The sequence below is a fragment of the Heliangelus exortis genome, chromosome 4 (assembly GCF_036169615.1).
Source record: "Heliangelus exortis chromosome 4, bHelExo1.hap1, whole genome shotgun sequence".
Classification (NCBI taxonomy): Eukaryota; Metazoa; Chordata; class Aves; order Apodiformes; family Trochilidae; genus Heliangelus; species Heliangelus exortis.
Window position 1 is genome coordinate 42,645,335 of NC_092425.1, and position 26,763 is coordinate 42,672,097.

The 26,763-nt window shown below is 45.3% G+C and overlaps 2 protein-coding genes across 2 annotated transcripts; both read right to left on the bottom strand.

Annotated features, from left to right (window-relative positions):
* Nucleotides 1-141: 141 nt before the first annotated feature.
* On the bottom strand, nucleotides 142-11,411 carry NAAA (N-acylethanolamine acid amidase). The gene is made up of 11 exons (XM_071744148.1): nucleotides 11,115-11,411; nucleotides 10,240-10,404; nucleotides 8,653-8,779; nucleotides 8,252-8,342; nucleotides 6,040-6,116; nucleotides 4,606-4,778; nucleotides 3,804-3,866; nucleotides 2,410-2,476; nucleotides 1,834-1,862; nucleotides 1,229-1,310; nucleotides 142-499 (listed from the first exon to the last, which is right to left on the bottom strand). The coding sequence occupies exons 1-10, from the start codon at nucleotides 11,297-11,299 to the stop codon at nucleotides 1,235-1,237; spliced, it is 1,053 nt and encodes a 350-aa protein (XP_071600249.1). The 5' UTR covers nucleotides 11,300-11,411; the 3' UTR covers nucleotides 142-499; nucleotides 1,229-1,234.
* Nucleotides 11,412-12,546: 1,135 nt separating this feature from the next.
* Nucleotides 12,547-26,541, bottom strand: SDAD1 (SDA1 domain containing 1). The gene is made up of 22 exons (XM_071744149.1): nucleotides 26,353-26,541; nucleotides 26,111-26,215; nucleotides 25,911-26,009; nucleotides 25,688-25,798; nucleotides 24,719-24,790; nucleotides 24,521-24,621; nucleotides 24,325-24,382; nucleotides 23,405-23,479; nucleotides 22,558-22,659; nucleotides 22,076-22,145; nucleotides 21,266-21,369; nucleotides 20,651-20,708; nucleotides 20,025-20,083; nucleotides 19,597-19,673; nucleotides 19,254-19,351; nucleotides 18,791-18,867; nucleotides 18,268-18,400; nucleotides 16,770-16,867; nucleotides 16,154-16,347; nucleotides 15,613-15,697; nucleotides 15,064-15,225; nucleotides 12,547-13,034 (listed from the first exon to the last, which is right to left on the bottom strand). The coding sequence occupies exons 1-22, from the start codon at nucleotides 26,440-26,442 to the stop codon at nucleotides 12,984-12,986; spliced, it is 2,079 nt and encodes a 692-aa protein (XP_071600250.1). The 5' UTR covers nucleotides 26,443-26,541; the 3' UTR covers nucleotides 12,547-12,983.
* Nucleotides 26,542-26,763: the final 222 nt, after the last annotated feature.

Below are 26,763 nucleotides of genomic sequence, written 5' to 3' on the forward strand. Positions count from 1 at the left end.
GGCTGAAATGGTACCAGGACCTATGGTGACCCTGTTCTGCAGAGCTCTGCCTCAGCCCAGTCCTCTCTGGGCTCTCATCTCACCCTCACAAGCCCCTCAACAGCCCAGGGAAAAGCACAGTGATAGGAATAACACCACTGGTTTTCATAAATCAACCAAATTAACTGTGTATTTTTATTTAATTATATTCAGACCTACAGGCTACACAAAAATATATTTTTTATTAGTCAGCATATAAATACATTCGAGTTGCACAACTCTTTCCAAAAAGATTAAAAGCAATTTTTAGCCACCAACATGATAGAAGATCAATGTAATTACAGTAAAATCAACCAAACACCCATTAGTTAATTAACAGTATCACCTGGAACATGTCAAAGAACTAACAAGTTATTAATTATGTGAACCATTCAGGAAAAAAGTCAAAACAAGTGAACTGCTTGTGAGTGACTTTAAAAGCACATGTAGCCTCAAAAAGCTTCAGCTTCACTCATTGTGTCTGTTGAAATAGAAAGAAATATATAAATGAGTGCACAGGTTTGTCCTGAGAATAAGAATGAAACAATTTCTTCAGAATCAGGATAGATTACTCATGCTAAAATTAAATGTCCAACTAACTGCTACAAATATAATACTAAAAGTTTAAAAATCTATTCAAACTGGAATGCAGCTTCTTGTGCTCCTGGCAAGATCAAGAAACCAGAATTTTTGTAATAAACATAACTTAGGGTCTTTCTTTGAACACATTATAACTACAATGTGAGACACCTTGGGAGTTCAAGCACATTGACTTTTTCAGCAAGTTGACAACCCAAAACCCTCAAAGGTTCCTTCTTTTCAGGGGCCTGTGAACAGCTGTCACATTAAGCTGATCTTTCTGGGTGCCCAGAGCACCAGCCCTTCCTGCTGGGACTTCTGTCCACCACCTGGAGCCATGAGACACATCACAGTGGTGGCCTGGGGAAAATGAGCTAAAAAATTCACAGAAGGAACCTCTCTGCCTTTAGGGCATGACACCCACCCCCCTTCTGCTCTGATAAAGCTCTTCTACCAAGATACCATCCAAGAGGGCTGCAAAGAAAGTCAATATTTAACTCCTACCACTAAAATACCAAGGGAAGGTCTTTACCCAAGGTCAGGATCAGAAATTCAGACAAGTCACCTGAGTGCCACTGCTCAGCTCTATCCCCCAGTGACTCTTCAGCTGACATCCCAGCTTGCTACTTACAGCTCCTCACATCCCAGTTCTGATCCAGGTCTGGTACTTCCCTGGAAGTGCAGCACTCATCACTGTGGTATACACTGTGTTACTGGGAGGGAAAGAGGAAAAGACTGAGCAAGTGACATTCCAAAGGCAGGAAGCTTTATTTATAAAAACTAGCAAAGCAGCAGAACAAAGTTCATTGGAAATAAATGTTCTGCTTAGGTACAGAAGGGTGAGAAGTGGGGAAGAGACTGATAAAATTGAAAGCTGCTGGCACAATTTTTCTTTCCCCAGTACAGCAAAGAAGCCATATGTGGTGTTAACACAAATCCAAACATTCCAAAGGCACCAAGGACTCAAAGTCCAGCTGCTGCCCTAAGCAATGATTTGTTTCCCTTCTGCAAAGAAACTTCCCCTTAGCAGACTGAGCCTAACAAAGTGCAATTCCTTGGCCCAAAGAGGAAGGGTGGTGTGGAAGTGAAGACAGTGCCATGTGTAAAAAGCAGAAATCTAAGCTGGAAACCAAATTCAGACACAGAGGAAGATCCTAAGGAAGCCTGTGATTGACTTCTAAGTGGCCAGAGGCATGGCAGGAGGAACCAGTTAACTTCTCTGAATCTAATACTTACTTGTTTAAGACTGGCTTCACTGACAACACCTGTACAGAAAGTTTGAAGAGTTGTCATTTTTGTAAATGAAGAAGGAATTAAAAGGCTATTGAGAAACAGCAGTAGAATGAAGCTATGCAAAGGAATTATGTAAAGTCCAAAGATTCCTCTTGCTGCTTTCAGCATCTGACCATTTTATGAAAATATTTTTTAAAGCCCTCCGAAATACACAATATTTAAGTTCTCAAAGCTGACTGGTAAACATCATTCATGTCTAAAGCTTGATCTGCCTGCTGAAATACTTATAATTGCACTTGAATAAGGAACTGCACAAAGATGATGGCAATGGAATTCACCTCTTGCACGTTCCACTTGGACTGGCAGGCTACTATCAGGTGTGGTGCCAAGCAGGTCAGAAACATTTAAACAAAGTTAGGAGTGTTAAACTCTCCAGACACAGCTGTGCAGTACACCCTCTCCACCATGCCCTCCTTGCATGGCTTTTCAATACCTGACAAAAATGCAACTGCACCTCTGCTTGGAACAGGATTTTCAGTCCAAGTCTACATGCCACAACATAGAATTTAAAAGGAATACCTTAAAGAGTGTATCAAAATTCATGTTGTGTTGTCCAGTAGCATTCAGAGCTTTGGTGGCTGCAGTTCTGCCAGAAAACAAACACAGTGCCATTAACACGTGTTCCAAAGGCTACAAAGCACCAACAGGAAAAAGTTTCTCACTAAATGCCTTTGCATCTTTATTTTGGCCTAAAATACTCCCCAGCTGTGTGACAATCTAGTGTCACATCATCACTCTGTTACTGAGTGGGGAACCAGCTAGTGTTCTGCATGCTACACTGAAGACTGTATGATGTCTGCAATGCCATCAAATACTTTTTCACTGTCAATCTAAGTCCTTTAACTCTTACTAAACTTGGCTGCATACAGAAAATTTTGGTACATGCCTTAATCCTTGCAATTTCTCCTTTCCTAAGCCATTCCATGCCACACAGCCCTTCCTCTGGCATGTACTGGTATCATTCCTTATCCCTTTCCTCGTTTCCCCTTACAGAAACTGAACAAGTTACCTGCTCAATGAGGTAACGTGCTGAGAGAAGAAAAGACCTGTCCTGGTTTGGGCCAGGATAGAGGTGATTTTCTGTCTTGTACTTTTGCTTTTAGCTAAGTCTCTTGTAAGTAGCTGCACTTGCTGAAATTAACAGCAAGTTTCTCAGACAGTGTGTGTTTCTAGGACTGATAACACTTGATGTTTATAGTTACTGCTAGAGACTGGTGTGCAGAGCCAAGGACACTGCTCAGCTCTGAGGAAAACATAAAGAGGTCCCACCTGCATCCCTCCTTTGGGGAGGAACAGACAAGATAGATGCCAGAATTGACCAAACAGAGGATTCCATCACATACACATCATCCTCAGTATAAATTTGAGGGATCACGAGGGCCAAGCCAGATTTCCTGCTTCCAGCTTCCTGCTTCCTGCCCTTCCTGCCTTTTCCTGCTTCCCTTTCCTTCACCCCGGCACCCTGGAAGGATCCCATCCATTCCTCTGCCTGTGCTCCTGATCCATCCCAGCCCATATCTGTGTGTTCCTGCCTCCAGTTCCTGACTGCTGCCAACTCCAGGAGTCCAGCCTGGACTTTCCCAGAGCTGCCCTGCAGCCTCTGTGGTGACGTGAGAGCTATTGGGGGAAAGGGGGGAGGAATGTGGTATCCCTTTTCTTGTATATTTGTATATATTTATTAATTTTTCCTATTTATCATTACTGTTTCATTAAAGTTGTGTAGTTTAGTTTCCAACCCATAGGTCTCTCTCCCTTATTCTCTCTCCTTTCTTATCGGGGAGGAGAGAGAGATTAATAGAGAGCCTCTGTTACTCGGTTTAATTGCCGGGCCAGTGTTAAACCCTGACAAGACCCAAGCCTCAGCTTCTCCAGCCTGCCAGTGTTCTCAGCACACAGCTCCCCACTACATTTACCTCCGATCATCGAAAGGAGGAGGGGTGGTCCAATGGTCATAGTTGGTCTCCACACGAAACCACCTGGAGCAGCACAAACAAAAGCAAGCCAAAGGCAAATCAATAGGTAACTAAAGGCCAAAAATTGTTACTTCTGCATTGGCATAAGGCTCAAAAGCCCCTTCCTTGAGTCCCTTGCAAGCCCAAGGGGTGATACAGATGGCAGCCTTTACCACTAATTACTCAACACAAATGAAAAAACCAACCTCTGGCCCAGTGGCAAAGTTACTACTGACTACAATAAAAAACAGCTCAAAATATGAAAGAGATGCACAAAGAAACCATTATGTGTGTGTGTGTGTGATGCAGTGCTCACAGCATGGAGTACAGGAGCCAGGAGGCTGGCTGGCTGTTGCCAAGCCAATGTTTACCACCTGACTGCAGTCATCAAGGTGCTGTTTCTCACCACAGGGGAACTATTTAATATCTCCTTCATGTGTTAAGCTGCTGACTTCACAGAATTGATAGGAGCCAAATTCTGGGGCTTTTGACCTTTCTCCCACATCAGGTCAAAACTCATCTGCAAGTGTTGAATTCACTGGTGCAATACTTGGCAGAAAGACAGGCAAAGCCCTCAAGTCTTTTCACCTTTGAAATATGGCTGAAGAATTAACACCTACAGATGCTTTTTCCACCTTTCTCAAAGAGAAAGGGTTCCCTTGAGGCTTTCAAGAGATGAACCTCTCAAGAAAGCTTTGTCACTAACTCTGCCTGTCTCTCAGGAGGGAATATGAAAAAAAGAAACTTTTTTGTTTCTACTTACGCTCCACCTAAAGGATCCAGAGGCCAGAGATCTGCTGGGCCTCTCCTGTTCCTTGTTATGACCATGCCTTCTTTGGGCAAAACACCTCCTACAATATAGTAAACTTCAGCAATGATAGGAATCCCTGCTAGTCTGAGAACAGCTGACTGAAAGTCCTCTGCTCTGCTCAGGGTCTAGAGCAAAAAAAGAGATCACAGTGAAATAAAGATCACAGAGCACAGTCAAGCATGAAAAAAAAACCAAAACACTGGGACATTTTTGAAAGTTGAAAATGTGCAGCTTTTTTTTTTTGAAAGTCACTCTGAAGTGTGGCCTGAAAATACTTCAGTTTTCCAGACTGATGGGTATATGAACATGAAATGCAGATGACTGCTCAATGAACTCATTAATCCCAGCTTGGCAAATAGGCCAGGAAAACACAAACACACATCCAGGGTGAAAAGTGCAAAGAGCCATTCAAAAGAGAGCAGCATTTCCACACTGCATTCAGTCCTCAGCAGCCTTTGTGTGAACAATGGGAGAGATGAAAGTGGGTGAAAGGGGAACAACTGCTCCATGGCTTTGTCTTGCCAGGGGTTTAAGAGGACTTAGGTAACACAGGTGTAAGGCAGAGGGCTGCTTACAGCCTGGCTCCTCCTGCCAGAGCCAGGTGACAAGCTTGGCATAAGCCAACAGTTCCACTGCAGCCAAGCTGTTTCCAGGCACAGGGCCACAACCTACTGAAGTACATCTTTAAAAATGAATGTTGTACAAAAACTAAAGAAATATGGAGAATGTGGATCAAGTAAAATTGTTCAGGAAGATGGGGAAAGTCCTGGAGAAAAAATATACTTCTAACAGCAACACTACAGCTAGTGGTTTTGAGTCACAGCCTCAAGCCACATCTCAGACTCAAAAAAATACCAGTCTCTAAATCTGCAGGGAGCTTACCTACAAATCATATCACTCACATGCACTGTAATTCATGAATGTGCCAAGCAGCAGACCTGTTGTATCTCAGTGGTACCCTAGGATGAGTAAAATGCACTATACAAAATAGCAGTGTAACTCCTGCAGCTCACCAGTGAGCTCTGCATTTTAGTATGGAACATATCAACTGCAGTGCAAAACACTGGGTCAGATATTAACCATCTCTGAGAGAAGTTGCCACAATTTGTTAAATTACCAATCACAGCTACCTGAAATCCTCCCCAAGGAGGAAGTTTTTGCACTTTGGGCATTGATTAGAGATTGCTCCCCTGAAGGACTGCAATTGCTTCTCACACACATCACTGAGCAGTTAAAGACAGTGTCTATCCCCCTCAGGAAATGTACATACTGATTCATTTATTGAATTTTCTGTGAAACATGAAGTGGCAACTCCAGATTTGCCAGGAGTTTGGAAGTAGAAGTGAGATCACTGTGCAACATGAGCAGCCCCCTCTGTGCACTCACATCTCTGACAAGCCAGCTGACAGGGTAATTCCGGTTCAGAAAGGCAGCAACTGCATTTTCCCACCATCTACCACCTGCTGGAAACAAGAAACCAAACAGAATTACTTTATGTGCATGTTACATACACTCAAATCTATTTTCTCACCTTCCTTTCTTCTCCAAGTCCCATTTCTAGGTCTGCAACCTTCCCCTCTACTGCATTACAAAAAAAAAAAAAAAAAGCAATAAATTTTCATCCTCTACCTATACCATTATCCAAGCCATCAAATTCAGGCAGTTTGTACCAAACTGACAATCCACACACCACATGAAAGCAATTGGAGCCTCTGTACCATCTTATTACCACTCAAACTGCCAGTGCAAGTCATTTCAAGCAAGAACTACTACATTCCTTTAATTATTTGTAACTTGCAACCTGCTAAGTTTTTAAACCACTTTTATTCATAGCTGAATGATAAGCAATGAGTAGTCAGATGTGACTGCACCAGGGGCTAGGACTTTGTAAGGCATTTCCAAAAGGACTGCAGGTCAGTCTGTTCAGAGATGGTAGTCTACATCTGCCAGCTCAGATATTAGTATTAATCACCTCATTATTCATCTTCTAAAAAAAGAATTACATGGAAATCACTAAACAGCTAAAAAAAAGTGATGATGTTTCTGGAGACAATTAGGGGAACTAAGAAAAACAGAAGTTTATAATTATTCACACCCCAAACCCAGAAGAAGCCAGCAGGAACAACATGCTTGTCACTTGATATCACCCTCATTTCAAGTCACCCCCTCTCCAGCTCCCTTCCCTCAACTTTCAGTTCAGTTGCACATGGGGGGGTGACAGCTCATTAACTCCTGGCTGGCAGAGGGGCTACTGCACACAGCAGTGCTGGATCCCTCTATCAGAACTGGGTTTTTGCACCCACTAAACCACCCCTCTGCTGTCTCAAATAATCCTTACACTCAGGGTGGAGGCACACAGCTGAGAAACAGCAGGACAGAACAGCACTAATTTTGTCCCCAAATTGTGCCCACTCAGATGCAGGACTTTGGTTTGCAAGATTGTCTAAAACAAGACTTTTCCTAAAGACTCTACACTTCAGACTTTATTTCCAAGCTGCTGTTAGTATGAAGAGCAGTTGGCATCTTGAGTATCAGCCCAGGACACTGCAGTTTTGGAAGGACTGAATAACTGCTCTGGCATGAGAAGCAGGCTCCTAAAGAAATGAGTGCCAGCTATGGCAAGAATCTAGTGAATGCAACAAAGCATATTAACAAAGGACACAGAAATCAGAAGGTGTATGTGTTCTGGAGCAGAATCCCTACCACTAAATATACACAGTGAGTAGTGTTTGTGGAACATGCAAAAAAACTTGAAAACAGCAGACTGTCTTATTAAAAGATTAATAAGTAAGAATTTCTTACTACCATCATGTGAAAAATAAACATTTACTATAGATTCTGGTTCTAACTCAGACTACTTGGCTTCCAGCTACAAACAGCTAATAAGCAAAAGCAAAAAAAAACTGCTTAAAAAAATTTTAAAAAGAGGAAAGGAATGAAATGGAAGAAGCAAAACAAAGCTGTGAGTTGGATGTATCTATCAATAGCTGTGAAAACTAAGGACTGATGAGTGACCCTTCCTCTGCCATCCTGACTGCTGGCCAGCCCTTGTCTTCTCCAGTTCTAGTTCTGTAGGGACACCTCAGCTTTCCTCTACTTTTGGGTTTCTCCTCAGCTGCCTTTCCAGCCATTCCATGGATTCTCTCAGGCCCTGCTGCCTGTCTTCTAGATCTCAGTCCTATGTTTCTCTTCTCACCCCTCCTTCAAAGCTGCTTGACAGGGACAGAGAGCTAAGGAAACAGCTGTTTATTTGCTATACACAACTCTTTTTCTCTTACACCTACTCTGCCATCTCCAGTTGTGTATCTTGAACAGACTGATTTGTCCCTATTGGCTTTCTCCAGGGTTCTGTCTCCTTTGCAGGCTCAGGTGACACTGTGCTGACAAACAAATGCCCCTCTCTGTGCAGCAGCCAAAACCTGGCACCCTGTGTGCTTTCACCCCTCCAGGGCCAGAGAAGCCACGACATTCCAGCTCCTTCCTGGCACCCCTGAGTGTACTTTTCCCTCTGGGAAAATACAAGAGAAGGGTGAGAGCAGAAAACAATCAGCTACAGGGGTGGAGGTGACATCAAGTGAGGAAGACAAATGTATTTTACCTCGTTCATCACCAGAGACTGTGAACTTGTGGGGGCTTTGTCCAGTCCATAACCCTACATAACCAAAAAATGTGGTGCCTTGATATGCCACCTGAAACCAGGAAACATGCAGGATGTTAGCATTCTGGGACAGAACAGTCCCTAAGAGACATCCTAAAGCAGCAGTACTTTTTTGTGACTTTCATTGCAATAGGACTCTTTATGTTACAGTAAGAATTGCAAAACAAATAAGACTCTAAGGACCAAAACCTGTTAAGTCTCCAACTGCTACAAAAGTGTTGCTCAAATTAGTGAGTAGCCAAGCAGCAATCTCTCCATTTGCAAAACAGATTAATAATCCAACAAATCTAGGCTGGGAAAGACACTGCCACACTAAATACCCCCCCAGCCATGGGTCCTACCTGCCCACTCTTGATGAACTGCACATCAATTGTGATCTTGCGCAGAATATCAACAAAATCATAATCCAGGTTCCGACCATGGTAGATGTTTCCTTTGTCATCCTGAGCAACAATACTAGTGCAGAACCTTCAAAAAAAAAAAAAAAAGAGAAATTATATAGAAAAAGCTATGACAACCCTTTCAATACTCCAGTCTTCTTGAACAAGCTCAGCATGTCAGAAGGAAAAACAGAGTTTATCTTCTGCAAAGTACTGTATTAATGTAAGCAGGCAAATAACAGTTTGCATTGTATTGTTAATACTTATGCTTCCTAGTCTTATCCTCTACCTTGTTTTAATCAAAAGTTGTAAAAAATAAATTTGACTCTAGCTCTGCACAGCAGGTATTACAGACCAACTAGGAAGCAGCATTTCCACTTTGGAAAAATTCCAGTATTTCAATTTACTTCTTTTCTAAATTGAGATGAAAAGCTGACATCTAAAAATATAAACAAAGGATCAGTCAGACTTTCTGGATTTTATTTTGACAGCTATAGATTACTTCATTTCAATTTGGCACTCATTTATGTTTTTAATCACAACTAGATAAAAAGTTCAAACAAAGGCCTTTCAAAATTAAAACCTGTCATTAAAGGGTCAGCCATTTCAATAATAGTCTAAACCTGTTCTCTAGAAGAGCACAGTACAGAGTACTGAAATTCCATTTTTAATATCAGTTAATATTCACTGTCAAGGCAGGAAGTTTTGCTGAGAAGTAGTTTGTTCCTGGTTGATTTTTTTTGTATCATTAAACCTTTTATGGGCCTTACCAGGGCTCTGAATATTAAGTGTCCTATGTGAAATACCAAGAAAACCAGCACTTAAATGACTACCTTATCTGAATTAATCCTTATTAAACAGATCACTTGAGCTGAATACCATGGGTTAAGAAAAATAATGTGTACAAGGAGATGCATACACCTGTATTGAAACATGCATTTTAGGATCTTTACAGGCAACACCAAGTGTTCATTATTCTCCTGCTCACACTTGTAGGAGAAAAAAAATTAAATGGAAGATTTTTTCCACTGGAGGTTTTGTTTGCTCTCAAAGATATATTAAATTTATATTGTGCAAATAAAAGTTATATTATACAGTCACTGGGAACATTCACCCAGAAGATGGTTTAAAAGCAATGTTCTGAGATGAATGGTTAATAAAACTAGATTGCAACTACTTCTGGTTTCCTTTTTGGTCAAAGAGAACAATTTAAACAACAGAAAGATACACTGCATGATCTTCAAAGATTAACTAATACTTGGGATGAATGGCCCTTCCTTATATGATGCTATTTTTATACTTTTATGCAGATTTACATAAAAAAAAAGCATTACAGCTACACCTTACCTTTATTAATCAACTACTGCTATGTTTGTTGGTCAGTGCAGGACACAACCAACCTGAGGAGAATTAAACTCTCCAGATGAGTGTGTGAGAAGGTGGCACTGAAATGACAGTGCCAGTCCCCTGCCTTCACCTCCTTTTCTTGGGCTGAACAAAGGAGTCTCCCCCTCTTCCCACCAGGCTGGGTAAGTCCAGGACACTTACGCTGTGGATTCATAGGCGAGGTTCAGCAGGACTCCGTCTCCCAGGCTTATTCCCAGAGCCTGGCAAAGCCCCAGGATTTCCCCCTTGAAAGGCTGAGGCATAAACAGCTTCAGTTCTGCTGCTAGAGGCCGAATAACCTGGTGGACCCATTTGGGCACAGTTTCACTGCAAAACACGTTCACTTTGTTAGCTGAGATACACACAGCTCTGCGGACGTATCCAGGGATCTGCCGGGTTCCCCGGGGCATGATGCAAAATACGTTAACTCAAAAAAAACCCAAAACAAAACTCAAAAAAAACCAACCACCACACAAGCAAAACTTCCCCTCCTCCCCCCCGAAAAAGCCTGCCCAAACACCACCCCCCAAAAACCCCTAAAAAAACTCAAGCAACCCAAACCCTAAAAAACCCTAAACAAACACCTAACGTGCCCCCCCAAAAAACAAACCCCTCCCATAAAACAACCCTAACCTCCCCCAGAAAAAAACTAAACCCAAAAAAAACCTGCCCCCCACAGAAAAAAAAACCTAACCCCCCGAAAAAAAATAAACCTCCAAAAAAACCCAAAGCTCCCCAAGAAACAACCCCCCAAAAAACCCCAAACCCCCATAAAAAAACCCAACCCCCCGAAAAAAACCAACCCAACCCCCCAAAAAAAACCAACCCAAAACCAACCAAACACCCCCAAGCCCCCCGACCCTCTGCATTCCCGATTCCGGAGCAGCCGTGCCGCATCTCTGCGCCCTCAGGCCCCGCGGCAGCGGCGCGGGAGGAGCGGGGCTGCCCCTCACTCCGCTCCCCCGGGGAGGAAGGGGCTGTCCGAGGGACACGGCGCTTGTCACCCCGGTCCCTCGAAGGACTCTCCAGGCTCTCACCCGATGATCCGTGCCACGGCAGCGCGCAAGAAGCCCGGCTCGAAATGTCGGAGCAGCGGCAGCCAGCGCTGCTCGGGCGGGCTGTCCAGACTGACGTTACACAGCAGCGGGGCGACGGGGGGAGACGGCGACAACGCTACCGCCCCACACACCACCACCAGCAGCCCCCACAGCCGCCACCCCATGGCAGCCCAGCCCCGGGCCGCAGCCTCCTCCTCCTTCCCCGGCAGCCGCAGGGGACGGCCCGCCCGGCTGGGAAGGAGCCGGGACACCGGGAAGGCCCCGATGGCCGAGGGCGGGAACCGCGCTCCTCAGGAGCCCGCCCTGAGGCGGTACCTCAGGGAGCGGCTGGGCACCGACACCCCTGCCCGCCCCGGGACCACCATCCAGCCTGACACCTCAGCACCTCAGGGGACCGCCTGTCCCCTCAGTGCTGCCGACAAGGTAGGACTTAAAGGACTTAAGACATTTTAACCACCTTTTCCCATTGTATATTTAATTTCCCCGGTGTCCTAGCAAAGAGTTTACACAAGGCTGCTCCAATTTTAAATAGGGTAGAAGGGAGCTGCTAGGCTATAAACAAGGGAGAAAAAGGGCAGACTGCACACTAGTTCAAACCTCAGACCACAAAAAATTTCCTCTCAGCCTCGAAGTCCTTGCATTCGTAACAGGTGAAAAAAAATGTAAAAAAAGAGTGTTCTATACAGCTTTGTACTCTCCCACTGCTCCCCTCAGCCCCCTCCTCATGCCATTAAAACTTCTCTGCACCCACCTGCCAAACCTCATCTCCCTCCTGTCATTCCGTGGCAGCCCCTGACTGCCACAAGCAGGAGCACTGAATCTGAAAAGCACATTCAAAGCCATTGTTTTCTATCTCCTTGAAGCCTCTCTAAGCTTTAAAGGAATTAGGTGAATACAATTGCATATTCACCATAAACATGCCTGAGGTGGGTGAAACCCCATGTAGGATATAAACATTAACTCAGTTTCTTAAGGAAAACAAACCTCATCAACTACTCTTCTATTATACTGGGCATGTGGCATCTCCTCCTGCCCCACAAAGAAATCCATTTCATACAGAATTTGACAACAGGGTGGTATCACTAACTCTCTCAAGTTTTCACTAAAACAGATGCCTAGGCAAGGATACCAAGAACCCATCAATAGCCTCTCCACAGATCCACACAATTCTCACATACACCTCAAAAATCAGACACCAGCAAGTCCCACACCAAGATGCACTAATGTAGGAAAATAAAATTCCTTGGTTCTCCTGCATGTGATCCTTTGTTTAAATGGCAACATGAAAACTCTCCCATATACCATTTTTCTTGTTTTCATACACCATAATGACTTTTCTTCCTGGCAGCTGTTCACTTGGACTTACCTGTATTATCAGAACTTGGGTTTATTAGTAAATGTGTAAAAAAACCTTAGAAAGTAGTTTACTCTGTATGTAAAATCACAGCCTTAAGACAGGCAGACATGATATACATTATACAATGAGCCAGAGTATTCTTTTCCCTTCCAATTACCTATTCATGAGTTCCTTCAAGTAAAATACTTTTTACAATAAGGCTGTATGTTTTAATACTTACACATACAAAACCATCTGAAAGTAAATTATATTCAATAAAAGATCATTGCTTTCTTCCCTAGAATGCTTTCAAAAGAAATCAAAATTCTGCCTCTGTCCATCCTGTAGATACAATATCCAACAACTTGGAAGTGTGCAACCTGTAGCTATGAACACAGCAGATAAACCCCCAAGGCACTGCAGTCCCTTTTTTCCTTTGGAATGATGGTGCATGGAAACAAGCACTTTTCTGGGGCTATTTCTTCCCTGGTGATTCCTCCATTGCTGTGCTGTTACTTCAGCAGCCGTTTTCTCTTTTTCAGAAGTGCATCCCGAAGAGCCAGCTGAAAAGGAAGAGTGGGGCAGGCAGGTAAGGAGAAAATTATTAAGTAAAAGGTCAACAACGCTGTCACATCAACAGCCCTTTTCAATTGCTTCCATCTCAGAAAAGAATACCAGTTATCAGCTAAAACTGGGCACAGTAACTGGCAAATGCTAACAACTCAATAGTAATTAACTCAGTAGTACAACAAAAGATTTGGGCTTCAAAGAAAGTTTCAGTACATCATTAGCTGATTCTGTAGCATGAAAAATATTAGAGTAACAAACTGTTCTTCCACTGACTTGTATTCAGCTAAAAGAGATGAAGTAAAAACTTGAGCTAAGAGGTAAGTTGGATTAAATAGCACTTTCTGCAAGAGTATTAACAAAGCTTCTTTTCAATGAGGGGAAGAAGGGGATGCTAGAATTTTTACAAGTTCCATATGACTAAAGAATCTTCATTGTGTATGTCAGACATGTTTTAGTTGGTAAGAGGTTTAGCTCTAGACTACAGACAGTCCATTTTATTCTACCAAAGGCAGCAGAACACAGTACTTCAAAAAACACTATAAAGTGACCAAACCATGGTAAAGAGAACTGATGCTGTGGCCCAACTTCAGTGAAAAAAAAATATGAAAAAAAGTCATTTGTTGTGTAGCTGTAACATTTCCACATAGAACATCAATTGGGAGTAAGGACCGAAACCACTCAAGATGGTTTGTTTGAAGAACTGAGCCAAGTGTAAGAATCATTGTAAAAGGCAGTTTCCTAAAAATAGCTGGAGTGTTTGTTTGCAACTTTTTTGGTGTGTGCTGAGAGCTGGGTTTGTGGTCAGCCTCATTTGAGATGAGGCAAGACAATAGCAAATAAAACTACAGGATATTTGTCCAAGTCTTCCCATTTAGAAAAACCACTCAAGACATTTCTCCCTGTTGAGCCTACAGTTTCATTCTTGCTGCTCTGAGAGCAAACTGCAGACAAATACACATTACCCTAACAATATGATCCTGGAAACAACTCAAAGCAGAGTTTGTAAAAAAAGCATGGAATGCACTAGCACATAGAAACTTATTAAGAAAACACAATGCCAGGGATGAGAGCACTGCATAATTGCATTTTTCTTGGAACACATTCAAAAGGAGTTCCACTTTACAGCACCCTGTTAAACCTTATATTGGCCACCAGCATGTTAGACAAAAGGATTTTAAAGGCTCTTTTGTGGCTAGCACAGCCCCAGCAGAGCAAAGCCCACAGCTGGCACAGCTCAGGCATCACCCCCAGAGCCCAGGGCTCCCTGCCCACACTCCCATCTTGCCAGCACCCCTAACCCCAGTCAGCTGGGGAGCTATGGGAGCTCCCTGCCCACTGCCTTCAAAGTCATCTCCTCAGGTTTCTGCCTTGCTTTTAGCTGTCCCTGCAGCTACCCTTGGCACATGGAGTAACTGGATTGCCCAACACACAGGCTACAAACACATATCCTTTCACAAGGGCTGTCCTGAATCCAGCCCTGAGCACACAGCAGAGGGCAGGGCCTGCACCACTGTGAGCACCACACTGTGAAACTCCTGTACCAGGCTAAACTGAAGTAGTTTATTTCTTCTAAGCAGTTTCAAATAGGTAATAATAACTTTTTATGCCTGTGCTTGAAGTACATCTGTGACAAGCTGTTAGATGGACCTCAAGGCCAGGACAGGCAGGCCCATAAAATGACAGTAACAGGAGAAAGGTCAAAGAAATCATAAGGACAGTGAAGAAACACCAAAACCCTGTCCTGCAAAAACTCCTCCATATCAGGGAAACATTGCTCTATCACAGGATTATAGTCAGGATTGTAGAATGATGGTCTTGACTTTAGAGAAAGGAAACCAGAACAGATTATTGCCTTCCTAATCTACACATGACTTTGCTGCAGGGCTTGGTCCTTGGTGTACATCAGAGACTGACAAAAACATTCTTCACCACTACAAATCCTGCCCCTTCTCTGGGGCAGGAGGCAAAGGAAGCCACTTAGCTCAGTCCTTTCCAGCAACTGAAACAAAAAGTGTTTTTTACCTGTTTTTCCCTGAAAGAACGCTTGGTTTTTGTCCGGACACTATTGCTGTATCTCATCATCATGAAGTTCTTATTCTTTTTCTTTTCTTTGTTGGAAGAGCTGGCAAATGGGTTAATTTTTGTTTTCTTTCTCACAAATTCTTTTCTGTCTGTTTTTCCAGCCTAGAATAGACAATGAAATTTAAAAGAAAGGGTCGTTTTCCTTTCCTTAAAGTTCACATCAGCTGCTGAGGTGAGATGTTTTATGGAAGGAACAAAACTTCCAGGTTCAGTATAACTTTCTGTGGATGTTCAACACATTCTTCCATGCTGGCTGTATTTCTCAAGTTATACTGGGTGTGTCTGTATTTTCACTGTCACCTGTGACCAGCAAGAAGCATTTTGTCACAGCCAAGATGCAACAGCAAAACACTATAGAAGACACTTCTCAAAAATCAGACAGCAGCTGAGGACCCACCTTAGATACAATCCCTCCACCTCCTCCTTCTGCAGGAGACAAACACACACACACAAATTAGAAAGACAGATAAAAAATGCCCAGTTCCTCACCATTGCAGTTGCCAGTCTGGTCTCCTTGTCAGATTTAGGCTTCTTATGCAGATGTTCAATATCTCTGAGTGAAAGCAGCTCTCCCCTACACACACAAAAATCCAACAGAAGGCCATCACACACTAAGCTTCATCTGGCAGGAAAAATAAGATGCTCTCCAGACCCTTTGCCTCTCAGTCATCTTAAACCTTTCTTTTCCTACAAACTTTAACTCAAGGGCTTCTTGTTCTCTGAGGTGAATCCTCATGCTTGGCACAACCCCTACAGAAATTTCTAATTTCTGTTCCTCAAGTCCTGCTTTATATACAAAGTTTAAAAAACTCTGGGGATATAGCCATGCTACTACTGCTACAAAACAAACAAACAAATAAACCACAAAAAAACCCAAACAACCCCTCACATGAGCCCTTCTAGGCTGTGTGGCTGTTTGACACCTGTCACCAGGGAATACTGACAAACAGCAGAGATCTGTGCCCTGTTGCAATTAAAAGCTGTATCACCAGATTATAGAGAAAACACTCATCAGGAGCCCATACCCTACCTGCCCTCTTCCTCTTCATCATCTATTTCAATATTTTTCCTTTTGGCACCTTTGCCAGGTGCTGCATTAAGTTCTTTGGAGAGCTGAGCAAGGCGGATTTTGTGGAACTCCTCCTGGGTCAGCAGCCTGCTGGTACTGACTGCTGCAGCTTTGGCTTTTCTTTCCTCCACAGGCATGCTTTTCACCTTCTCTGCCTTTTGAAAAAAATACAAAAAGAAGTCATCCAGAGCTTTGCAAACCATTCCTGTACCAAAATCCACACCCTCTGCCTCCCAAATAGCTATGTAGGGGCAATATTGTTGGGAAATGCTGCGATCAGCTGTTGGGATTCTTTCTATCCAACATGCAGTATCAGGACAGAGCAGGACATCCACACAGTATTTCAGAGCTCAAAAAAGCAGTCTTAAATAAAGATTCTGAAGGAATTTAGCACAGGGACAGAATTCCCTCACCTCTCCCCCTCAGCCTAAGAACATGCAGACTGCAGCACAGTGGCTCAACAGTACAGCAACCTCAGTGATCCTGGTCAAGCCACAGCAAGGTACAGAGCAACAGAATTTGGTCTGTTATTAACAAGACTTATTTGTCCTTGGGGTAGAAGATATTTACCACTCACCACTTCTTGCTGCTCCTCATCTGAGGAGTGAGGCACATCAATCCATTCTCCATCTTCATTGCCTTCTTCCTCACTCAGACTTGCACTTTCCCAGCCATCTGCTCGGGGGAAGAAGTGCACAGGGTTGTTAACACAGGGGTAGAAATAATTTCTGATTGGATCAAACACTCCCACCACCCCTCTGGTTAGCTATCAGCTATTGTGCCCAGGGACATGCTCACCAAACAAGGCAAGCTCTGGGGTCTCAGCCTCTCAGCCTCAGAACTACAAAGACAAAAGATACTTTACACACCCCAGTGGTATTTGTTAATCAGTAAGACATGCACAGCTGAGAAGAGCAGCAGCTCCCATGCTTTCCCACTGCCAAGTTCAGCAACCAAATTGGCCTGAAAATGATTTGGAGCTGTGCTGAACTCAGCATTGATGTCTTAGCACACCCACATCACATGCAGTCAGCTACAGATATTACTTTTTTTATAGTGCTAACTGCACATGGCAGTGAGGTTTTTGCAAACACCCCTACAGCAGGCTGCTTCAAACACCTGGTCTATTTTGCCATTACTGGGAGCTGCAGTTGCCTTAAGACATTTATTTCTCTTGAGCTTTCAACAAACCTGGAACACTGGTGATCAGAGCCTGTACAAGAAACCTATCACTGTACATCTATTCACTCAAAACCAAGCCAGCCATAGAAAATACCCAAAGCAGCCTGCAACAAGTCAGTGTCCCAGAAAGCTGAACCACAGTGCTGTGCTTTGCAAAGCTTAACTCTCATCTGGTGCTGAAGATCCTCAAAACAAAGTGCATTTGGGACAGTCTGAGGAAACAAGGTAGTTTATAGGTGCTAATCCTTACTACACTGTTCAGTGGCCTTCCCCACTCCCTGCCATCCAAGCCAAGAGGGAAGCAATGCAATTTATAGCTTAATTACTTTCCAGAGGCTGGTTACTAGTCACTGTGTTCCCGTGCCTAGGCAGCATGACCTATCAGGGTGTTTATTCCTCCAGCACACCTCCCCTGCAACATCCCCACTGCCCTCAGGCTTCATTTGCCAAACTCTTCAGACTTAATTTTCAAGTCCCACCCCATCTTTTTTCCTGGTTCAGGCAAGGTTTCCAGGCTGTGTGGAGCATTTACAGAAGTTAATTAAAGCAGTTAAATATCATTTTAAACTACCTCTGCAGTGCTCTGTAATACACAAACCCTTTTCTTTAGGAAGGGCTAACACAAAGTTCCATAGCTGCAGTGTTTGTTCCTCTGCCTTTCTGTCCCTCAGTGTCTCTCAGTCAGACAAAGCAACACCCAGTAACAAACTCCACTGGACAAACTGCATTTATCCAAGGATATATCTGTGACTCTGAATGGAAAACAGACAGATGCAAGCCACCCAACGTGTGACACCAGCAAATGAAGTGCACAAACACCAAGTTTCATGTCCAAATAAATTCTTGGTGACAGTAATGCTCAGAAGAGAAGTGGTAAAGAGAAAAAGACCAACCTTCCTCTTGGGCTCCTCCTTTTTCATTCTGACTCTCAACTTCCAGTACTTCTGCTCCTGGAATATAATCTTTGGCATCCAGTTCTCCATATTCATGAATCCTGGCTTCCAATGAGGCCTCAGTAGGCTTGCCCTGCAAGTTAAAAAACCACATGCTAAGCAGAGTGCAGTTTTAATGCTCACAGATCCACAAAAAGAAAAAAAAAGGGGGAGAGGATGGGTGCAGGTGGAACACAAGTTCTGCCTGCTGAAGTAAGGCAACATCTTTAATTATTAAAAAGTTGAACAAATTCTAGGAAGACAGTCAGACCTCTGTAGCATCATCTTCTGCCACCAAAACTGATAAATCTGAATTAAGGGACTCTTGAAGTAAGAGTGCATGACACCAAATGCAGCAAGGGAGCAGGCAAGGAAAGAACACAGGCATGATTCCAGCTCCTCCTCAAGAGGCTGTGGCACAAGTTCAGTAGTTTTTGAGCCCCAACCTATGTTTATGGCAAAGGCACTGCACAAAACCACTCACTCTGAACTTCTTCTGCAGCATCTCTGGGTTCAGAGAACGGAACAGGTGTATCAGAGTTCTTGCAGCCATCATCACATCTACCCAGAAACAGAGGCAAGAATAAGTACAGAAAAGCAGAGTTCTGAGCAAACTGCAAGCCCACTCAGATAATCAGTATTTACAACCTGCTCAACCCTTTTCTGAAGTTACACCTCCCTCAGATTCATCCTGTAAGGATCCAGCTCTTCCATAAGGCTAAGTCTTCACTAGCAAACAGCTTCCCTTCTTCAGTTCTGTCAGTTCCCCTGCCCTAACTACCCTTGACTGTTTTGTCTCTTATGAATATACACTCAGAATGGAGGAACTCAGACATACCCAAAAAATACCCCAAAAACAGCCCTAGACACTACTATTATGAAAGTTACAGAAATTGAGGACCAGATGATACAGGAGGAAAAAAGTCATATCCATGTAAAACACTTACTTTTATTTTTATGAGTCTTGTACTGAACAAGGTCATGGAGCAGATCTTCAGTCATGGCTAAAGGACATCTTGCTGTGATTTCTTTTATTGCATTGATCCTAGGAAATTGGAAGAGTTATGTTCTGAACACCTCAGTTGGAAGAGACTCCCAGTAATAGACTGGATTATCTGGGAGCTGAAAAGCATTTATACATTTAGCAAAATAGAGGAAAATATGAGAAGCAATGCAGTGGTTCTCCAAAGCACAGTATCAATGACAGGAGAAAGCTGAAAGTGGTTTAGAAAGGGAAATGTTTTTCCATGTTCAGAGAGTTTCACAGATTTTCTAAGATTCTGTACCTACCCTACAGTCATGACCTCCCCAGAATTCTTGTCAGTGACAAAGTTGTTGGCAATGGTCATTAACACTGACTGGATAATCTGAAAGCAAGAAAAAAAGGTTAAAGAAATTTAATGCCTATTTCATAAAATAGTGGAAAAATTTACATATTAAGAGGCCTTTTCACAGAAAAGTAGAGCTCAGGACTTGTTTCTAGAGCCTGCAAATACTTCCTAGACAAACTCTCATGCAGAAATCAAGACAGGATTTTTTTCCCCCTTTACAGAAAACAAACTCTTGTAACTTGCAGAAATATCCCAATTTACCATAAGCTTTTAAAAACAACCAGTCTGAGCAGATTCCCTTTTCCCCCTGCTCCCAACTCCCCTCAGCTGTATTTCCACTCTGGCCTGCTCTCCATTTTGCACACCAAAGGCAGGTGAAGTACTGACCTCGGGTGGCACCAGCTGATGGGAAGCTTGGGCAGCAAACAGAAGGATCCTTGTCACTTCTGGAAGAAAAGTGGGAAGAAGATGTCAGTGTATATTGCTGCAGTTCAGCCTGGACAATAAAGGCACTGAAAAGCTAACTCAGCAAGATGCTCAGTTTGAGTCTCAAGGCTGTTTCAGTCTGAAGTTCTTTGGGATTGAAAATTATCCATTTCTCCTCCCACCAAGCATTAGGAACTCACCTGGGCTCCAGCCCAGCAGCAGTGCAGGCTCTCAGCAGCCAGCTAAGACAAGAAGAAATGCTCTAGAGCTACACTGAAGCACCAATAAAAAAAAGCAGCAAAAGCCAGTGTTGCTTTCCTCAGCTAGTCAGGATGTGCAGAGAACTAGGGAGTCAACAGATTCATTTTATTCCATTGCTGAGCACCTCAAATGCTCAGGTAAGGAGCAAGAAGTGCACACAGATTCCATAGAAGTCCAAAATGCTTTGGGCAAGGGCATTTTATGTCCTTCCTCCTCACCCTCTGGACTGCTCCTCCTTCCTGCTAAGCTACTGCTACCCAGGAATTTACAACACCTCTAAAAGCTGACTGCACCTGGGACATGCTGTGCTGCTAGCAGCTACCTACCTCTCTGATGGGGCTGTAGGAACCTCTGAATGAAGGGGTAGAAATTAAAAACAAAAAGCTGCAAAAAAAAAAAAAAAAATAGATTAGCTTTGTCTTTTTAGCTTGAGATCACCTTCACTGGCTGATGTGCTGTAAAGCAAATCAATAATTCCATACAGTTTGCTCTCCAGATGCCTTGGATTTTATTACATGGCATTTTCTCTTGTCTTGGCACATGGGGACACAGGGAAATTCCTTTTACAAAAGAAAAACAAAGCTCTGTGAAACCCAGAGTGGCTCTTGTTGAGACTGCAGAACTCAGATTAGGGCACTGTGCTGCACAACCCTGCAACGTGGCACTTCCCTTTGCCTCAGGGACAGTTTTCTCCCCCAAACTGAAACACATCCCAGTCATTTTCATCTGTACCTGAGAGTGCCCCCCATGAGGAATTCTGGACTCCTTTAAAGAGCCTCCCAGGAGCACAGAGGCCTTGGAGAACACGTTCTCCTCTCTAATAGAGAGAGCTCAGCTACTCCAGACCAACAGCTTTCTCTAGCTGAGCTCAGTACCACCCAAGTCCACCACCCAAGCTAGGCTGGCTGCCATCAAATCCTGACATTAATCAGAGCATGTACCTCATGGATCCCAACCAGCCTGGAGATCAGGTCCATGAGCATCATCTTCACTTCAAATCGTTCCTTACAGCTCTCCAGCTGCTTCAGCAGCTTCTCTGCAAAGTCTACAACAAGTCATAGGTTGGTGGTAGGCTTAAAACAGCAGGTACAGAACTCAGCTGGGACTGTGCTAAAAAAAAAGGCAGTCAGGGCCCTTGCAGAGAAGAAATTAAAGGCAGACAGAGCACTTCTCCCAGTGGCTTACTTTTCTTCTCACATGCCTGGAAAGCTGTGCACAGGTTTAGCAGAGGAAAACCAGCACAGGTTCCACAACATCACAAGCACAGGGTCAGTATATCTTAAGCTCAATTGTTTTAGGTATATTTTTATGTTCATCTGAACAATAAAATCCCTGGAAGTTCACTAGATCAGACAAAGATCAAGTCAAGTGAGATGAGACAACCAGACTAATAATAACAAATCTGTGAAGGGGCTAAGCCAAAGAACCTGTAGTAGATTCCTCCCTGTTCACAACAGCCTTCACACGTAAGAGTAGGCAGAGAGCCACTTCCTGAACTGCAGCAACCAGGTAGATGATAAAATATTGCTTCCTCCTTGTCTATCTGTAAGTATTTAATTATCAAAAGCCCATCAGGATTGCTACCACTTCTCTGCAGTGCTATGGAAGTCTAGGATATAGCACAGTAGTGGTCACATCTGTACCACTTTGCACCTACATCACACTTGATCTGCTTGTCACTGCATTCTCCTGGCAGAGTTGCTTCTTAAATGTCAGTGCCTGAAAAAAGGCAAAACATAATGCCTGCTTACCTTGGGGGTCATGAATCAAGTGGATAGCAGAGAAGTTGAACACCTCTGGCCTGCTCTTCTTCTTCTGTTTCTGCATGGCAAGAAGAGAAAGAAACTTTATTTTTCTTCCCATGAAAAAGCTGCAGGTGCTTGTCTTGCAGGCTGCTGTTAAAAGCTGCTCTTTGCCATTCATCTCTTGAAAGGGGCATCTTAACAAGTAACCTGGCACTCCTTAGCTGCAGAGGGCTTCCTGACACCTGACCCAAGACACCAGGAGCTGCACTCAGAGATCCCTTATCCAGACACCACATACTTAAAGGTACAAAGGTGCCCAGGGCAGAACTAAAGCCACCACCTGGACCCTAAAACATAAAACACTGCCCTGTGCCTGGGTACTGGAGCAGCTGAGGCCCTGGGCCTGGCAGAGATGACCCAAGGCAGCCAAGTGAAGAGGATTTCTGCCCGTGCAGGATCACAGGAAGCAGAGATGTCCCTCTCCTCACCTTGAGGACCTTCAGGGCTTTCTCCAGCTTCTTCTTGCGCTTGGTGCTCTTCTTGTTGGCTGCGTACCGAGTCATCAGGTCCCTGGCTGTGGGAACATCATCCTGCACAAGGATGCAAGGGAAACTAGGCTCAGGTGACATCAGGATTCAAATGGAAGTCACAGGGAAAGTATTAATCTTTGTAGGATTATGTAATTTAACGGAAAACTGTGCCTCATGATAAATCACAGAGCAAGAGCAGTGTCTAAAATCCCGCGTCACACATCCCGACACCTGCACATGCATGAGAGATCAAAACATTTCATCAAGAACTTCATTAGTTTATAAATCAGGCTAATTAGAGAACTGTTCACTCACAAATAGTGATATCCTGTATTAGGATAAACTGGTTTCCTGTTAGGTTATCAGCCTTCAAGGTAACTGGATTATATTTCTTAGAATGTAAATGGGAAGAAGAGGAAAAACTGATGACAAAGCAGACTGGTAAAAACTCAAACAAGCTTCCAACACATGAGATGAAAGCCTCTCTCTTCCCACAACTGCATGACACAGCTAGCAGCTCCTGGCCCATCAACTAGACTGAGCAGCCCCTGCTTAGGTCTTTAGAGTCAACTGCTTCCTTCACAAGGAAAGGAAAGCAAAGGAGCTCTTAGCACAAGTTTTTAGACAGACAGCAAAGGCATCCTGCTATCAGCTGGGGCCAGCTGCAATGCCTAGAAATGTCTGAAGGAAACAAGATGGAAAACTAAGCCCCACAGCAGCAGACTGGGAGAGCCAGACTGGTCACCAGGGTGGCAGATATGAGAATTTGAAAAACAGAGAGGATAGGATTTAACACCACACCCACCTCAGATTCCGAGTCACTCTCTTGTTTCTCATCTTCATCTTTCCCAAGAAAGAACTTCAAGCTGGCAACTAACACCTGAAAATCAGAGTGTAAGCTTATGAAGGACAGGACAAGCAGCCCTACATCCACATCCTAGGCTACACAAGCTCTCCCAGTGGTGTTACAGGCATGGATATCAACTGAAAGCAAAACAAGACTGAGAGCAGACCATGTTTTACAGACACAGTCTGTTTCTGCTGCCCATCCTCAACAGCTCCAGGCACACACAGAGCCAAAAAGCAGCTGGGCTTCCACAAGACCTGGGAAAAGCTTTAAAGAAGCATATTTTCTTTCTATCATTCTGCAAAACAATTTGATTTGCTCCACATCAGTATTACCAGGCAGTCCTGCACAGCTGACACCTGAGACAGTGCCTGGAACTCCAAACTTATTAATTCATATATGTGTTTGTCAGTTGGATTTTTTTGTTACTTTTGATTGGCTGGTTTTTACTGAATGGAACAGCTTTGGGCCTTCACAGTGGCAGAAACTTGTCTCAAACTACACGTTTTTAAACCCACCAGCACTGTAGAGCTGATACAGATGACATAAAATCCAAAATACACTCAGCCCCAGGCAGGACAGCAGTTCTCTCCACATTTAACAAATGTGGAGATGGAAAGTGCTGATGGAAAGGTGTCAATATTCTGCCAGTCTCTTCTGAGCAGCAGTGGACAGCACACACATCCTCCCCACCCCAGTCTGCTCCCAGTTCTGCTGCTCTGGAGCTCAGAACCAACACCACCTCCTCCCACAACACAAGCAGCATTTTGAAAGTAAAACAATCAGGACACAGATCATCCCTGAAGCTCGTCAGCAATTAAGCACCACAGGAAAAACATAGCTCAGGCAACACCCAGCTTCATGGAGTGATTTCTCACCTTGGTTACTTTGGAAAAGCAGGCAGTGGTGATGACATTCACTGTTTTGGCATCATTCCTGGAGGGAAGCAAAACATTAGTTTTTCCCTGAAGTTTGGCAGTTTGATGTCATGGCTCAGAAAATGAAGTCCCATGAAAATGTGCCCCCTCACAACCAGGAAAGGCTGGGGAATCAGCACCAGGCTGCCACACCTACCAAATATTCCTTGTGTAAAGTTCAATCATCACATCCAGGGAGATCTTGGCAGCAGTGGGATTGCTGTCCCTCAGCATGGTATACATGAAGTTCTGCAGTGTCTGCAAGGGGAAAAAAAAAAGTTTGGAAGCATCTATTGCAAGTCTTTGACAACATCAGGGGGTGAAAGGGCAGCAGAACCAACAGCTGAACACTTACAGTGTTTACTTTGTTGTTCTTGTGCTTGGCATTGATGTTCTTGATGTCTGAGACAATGTGAGTGTACAGAGTCTGGGAAGGGAGAGATGAGAGGAGTGATCCTGGGAGCCATGCAGGGAGCACTGCAGGTGCTTTGCTACTCCTAAAATCAGGGACCAACCCACACACCACTGACAACACTTCTTTCTGCTTTATGTTAGTTGTAAAAATACATTTTTATGCATTCACAAAGCGTGCTTAGTTTACAATGTAAACAGAAAGGCAGGAAAATGAAGTGTGGCTTTACAACCCCCCCTGTTCCTTCCAGACACAGCCTGAGGGGCAGTTCAACCTCTCTGCTGGCAGAAAACAAACACTTTGGCTTTCGGGGCAAATAACGTGAAATAGAGCTTTAACTAGCAGGTGCTTTACTGGAAGCAGTTTTCTGGAGGCAGAGCTGCAGGGCAGAACCCGGGGGGGCTCCCGGGGGACCACGGCAGAGCCGGAGGGGGGGGGGGCGGTGTCCCGGGGGACCACGGCAGAGCCCGGGGGGGGGGGGGGGGGGACACGGGACTCCCGGGGGGACAGGGCAGACCGGGGGGGGGGTCCCGGGGGGACAGGGCAGACCGGGGAGGGGGTCCCGGGGGGACAGGGCAGACCGGGGAGGGGGTCCCGGGGGGACAGGGCAGACCGGGGAGGGGGTCCCGGGGGGACAGGGCAGACCGGGGAGGGGGTCCCGGGGGGACAGGGCAGACCGGGGAGGGGGTCCCGGGGGGACAGGGCAGACCGGGGAGGGGGTCCCGGGGGGACAGGGCAGACCGGGGAGGGGGTCCCGGGGGGACAGGGCAGACCGGGGAGGGGGTCCCGGGGGGACACGGCAGACCGGGGAGGGGGGGGGTCCCGGGGGACAGGGCAGACCGGGGGGGGGGGGGGGTCCCGGGGGACAGGGCAGACCGGGGGGGGGGTCCCGGGGGACAGGGCAGTGCTTACTTTGCGCAGCAGCTTATCGTGACAGCGCAGCAGCTGGAAGAAGAGCTCCAGCAAACTCGTTGGGGTTATCAGGTTCTTGTTCCTCAGCAACATCAAAGCCTTACAGAAGGTCTGTAAGAGAGAAACGGGGAATCGGAACCAACGTTTCGGAGCACTCCCCCTCCCGCTTTTTCTCTCTCTTAACAAAAAACCCGCAATTTCGAGCCGAGGGCGCGGGTCTCACCATGCGCAGGTCCGGGTCCAGCACGGTGTGGTGGTAGGAGAGCAGGTCCTTCAGCTGCTGCGGAAAGCTGGCCATGTGCTCGGGGTAGCAGTGGGCAACCTGCGCACACAGAGAACCCGCCGAACCCTCCGGGTCACCGCCTGACCCGGGGAAGGTGGGAGCGAGACCCCCGCTGGGGACAAGGGCAGCGGGACCCTCACCTGCGCCAGGAACATCACCAGTTCCGCCAGCTCCTTACTGGGCTTGTCCGGCTGGAAGCTGAAGATCTCCACATGGGACTGGTAGTGGTGGTACTGCTGCAGGAACTGAGCACACACAGGGCCGGCGGCGGTCAGCGGCGACACCTAAAACCGGCACCCCCCGGCCCACCGGTACCACCCCCCGGCCCACCGGTACCACCACCCCCCCGGTCCCGGGGCTCCCGGCCCGCTGGGTTCTCTACCTCCTCGGTGTAGGAGGTCGGGTCCCGCTTGATGAGGTTCTGGAGCTGGGGCAGGTTGCTGGGCAGCTTGTTTCCCTGGCGGCCCGACATGGCGGCTCCCGGCCCGGTCCAACCGAACCGCCGCCTCCTCGACCCGGGACACGTGAGCTACCAGCTGGGCGCCGCCATCTTGGCCCGCCCCCTCCCACCGGTGCCGCCCAGGGACAAACTTGTGCGAGGCGCTCGTCCTCAGCATCCCCCGGAGCGGCTGAGGGCAGGCACAGAAAATACAGATTATTAACAACCTGCCGAGGAAAAGGCCCCCGTCAGCACCGCCTCTACACTCCAAAGCTTCCCACGAGCGGGGCGGTTGGCTCGCTTCCTCCTCAGCTGCCTGCAAGCTGCCAGGGGACAACAAGGGCTCAATCACTG

Coding starts and splice junctions, on each gene's coding strand:
- NAAA (XM_071744148.1), bottom strand. CDS start 11,299: ATGGGGTGGCGGCTGTGGGGGCTGCTGGTGGTGGTGTGTGGGGCGGTA. Junction 10,405..11,114: donor GCCGTGGCACGGATCATCGG/GTGAGAGCCTGG, acceptor CGTGTTTTGCAG/TGAAACTGTGCCCAAATGGG. Junction 3,867..4,605: donor CTGGATCCTTTAGGTGGAGC/GTAAGTAGAAAC, acceptor GTGCTGCTCCAG/GTGGTTTCGTGTGGAGACCA.
- SDAD1 (XM_071744149.1), bottom strand. CDS start 26,442: ATGTCGGGCCGCCAGGGAAACAAGCTGCCCAGCAACCTGCCCCAGCTC. Junction 23,480..24,324: donor GCTTTTCCAAAGTAACCAAG/GTGAGAAATCAC, acceptor TCTGATTTTCAG/GTGTTAGTTGCCAGCTTGAA. Junction 21,370..22,075: donor CTTGATTCATGACCCCCAAG/GTAAGCAGGCAT, acceptor GACTTGTTGTAG/ACTTTGCAGAGAAGCTGCTG.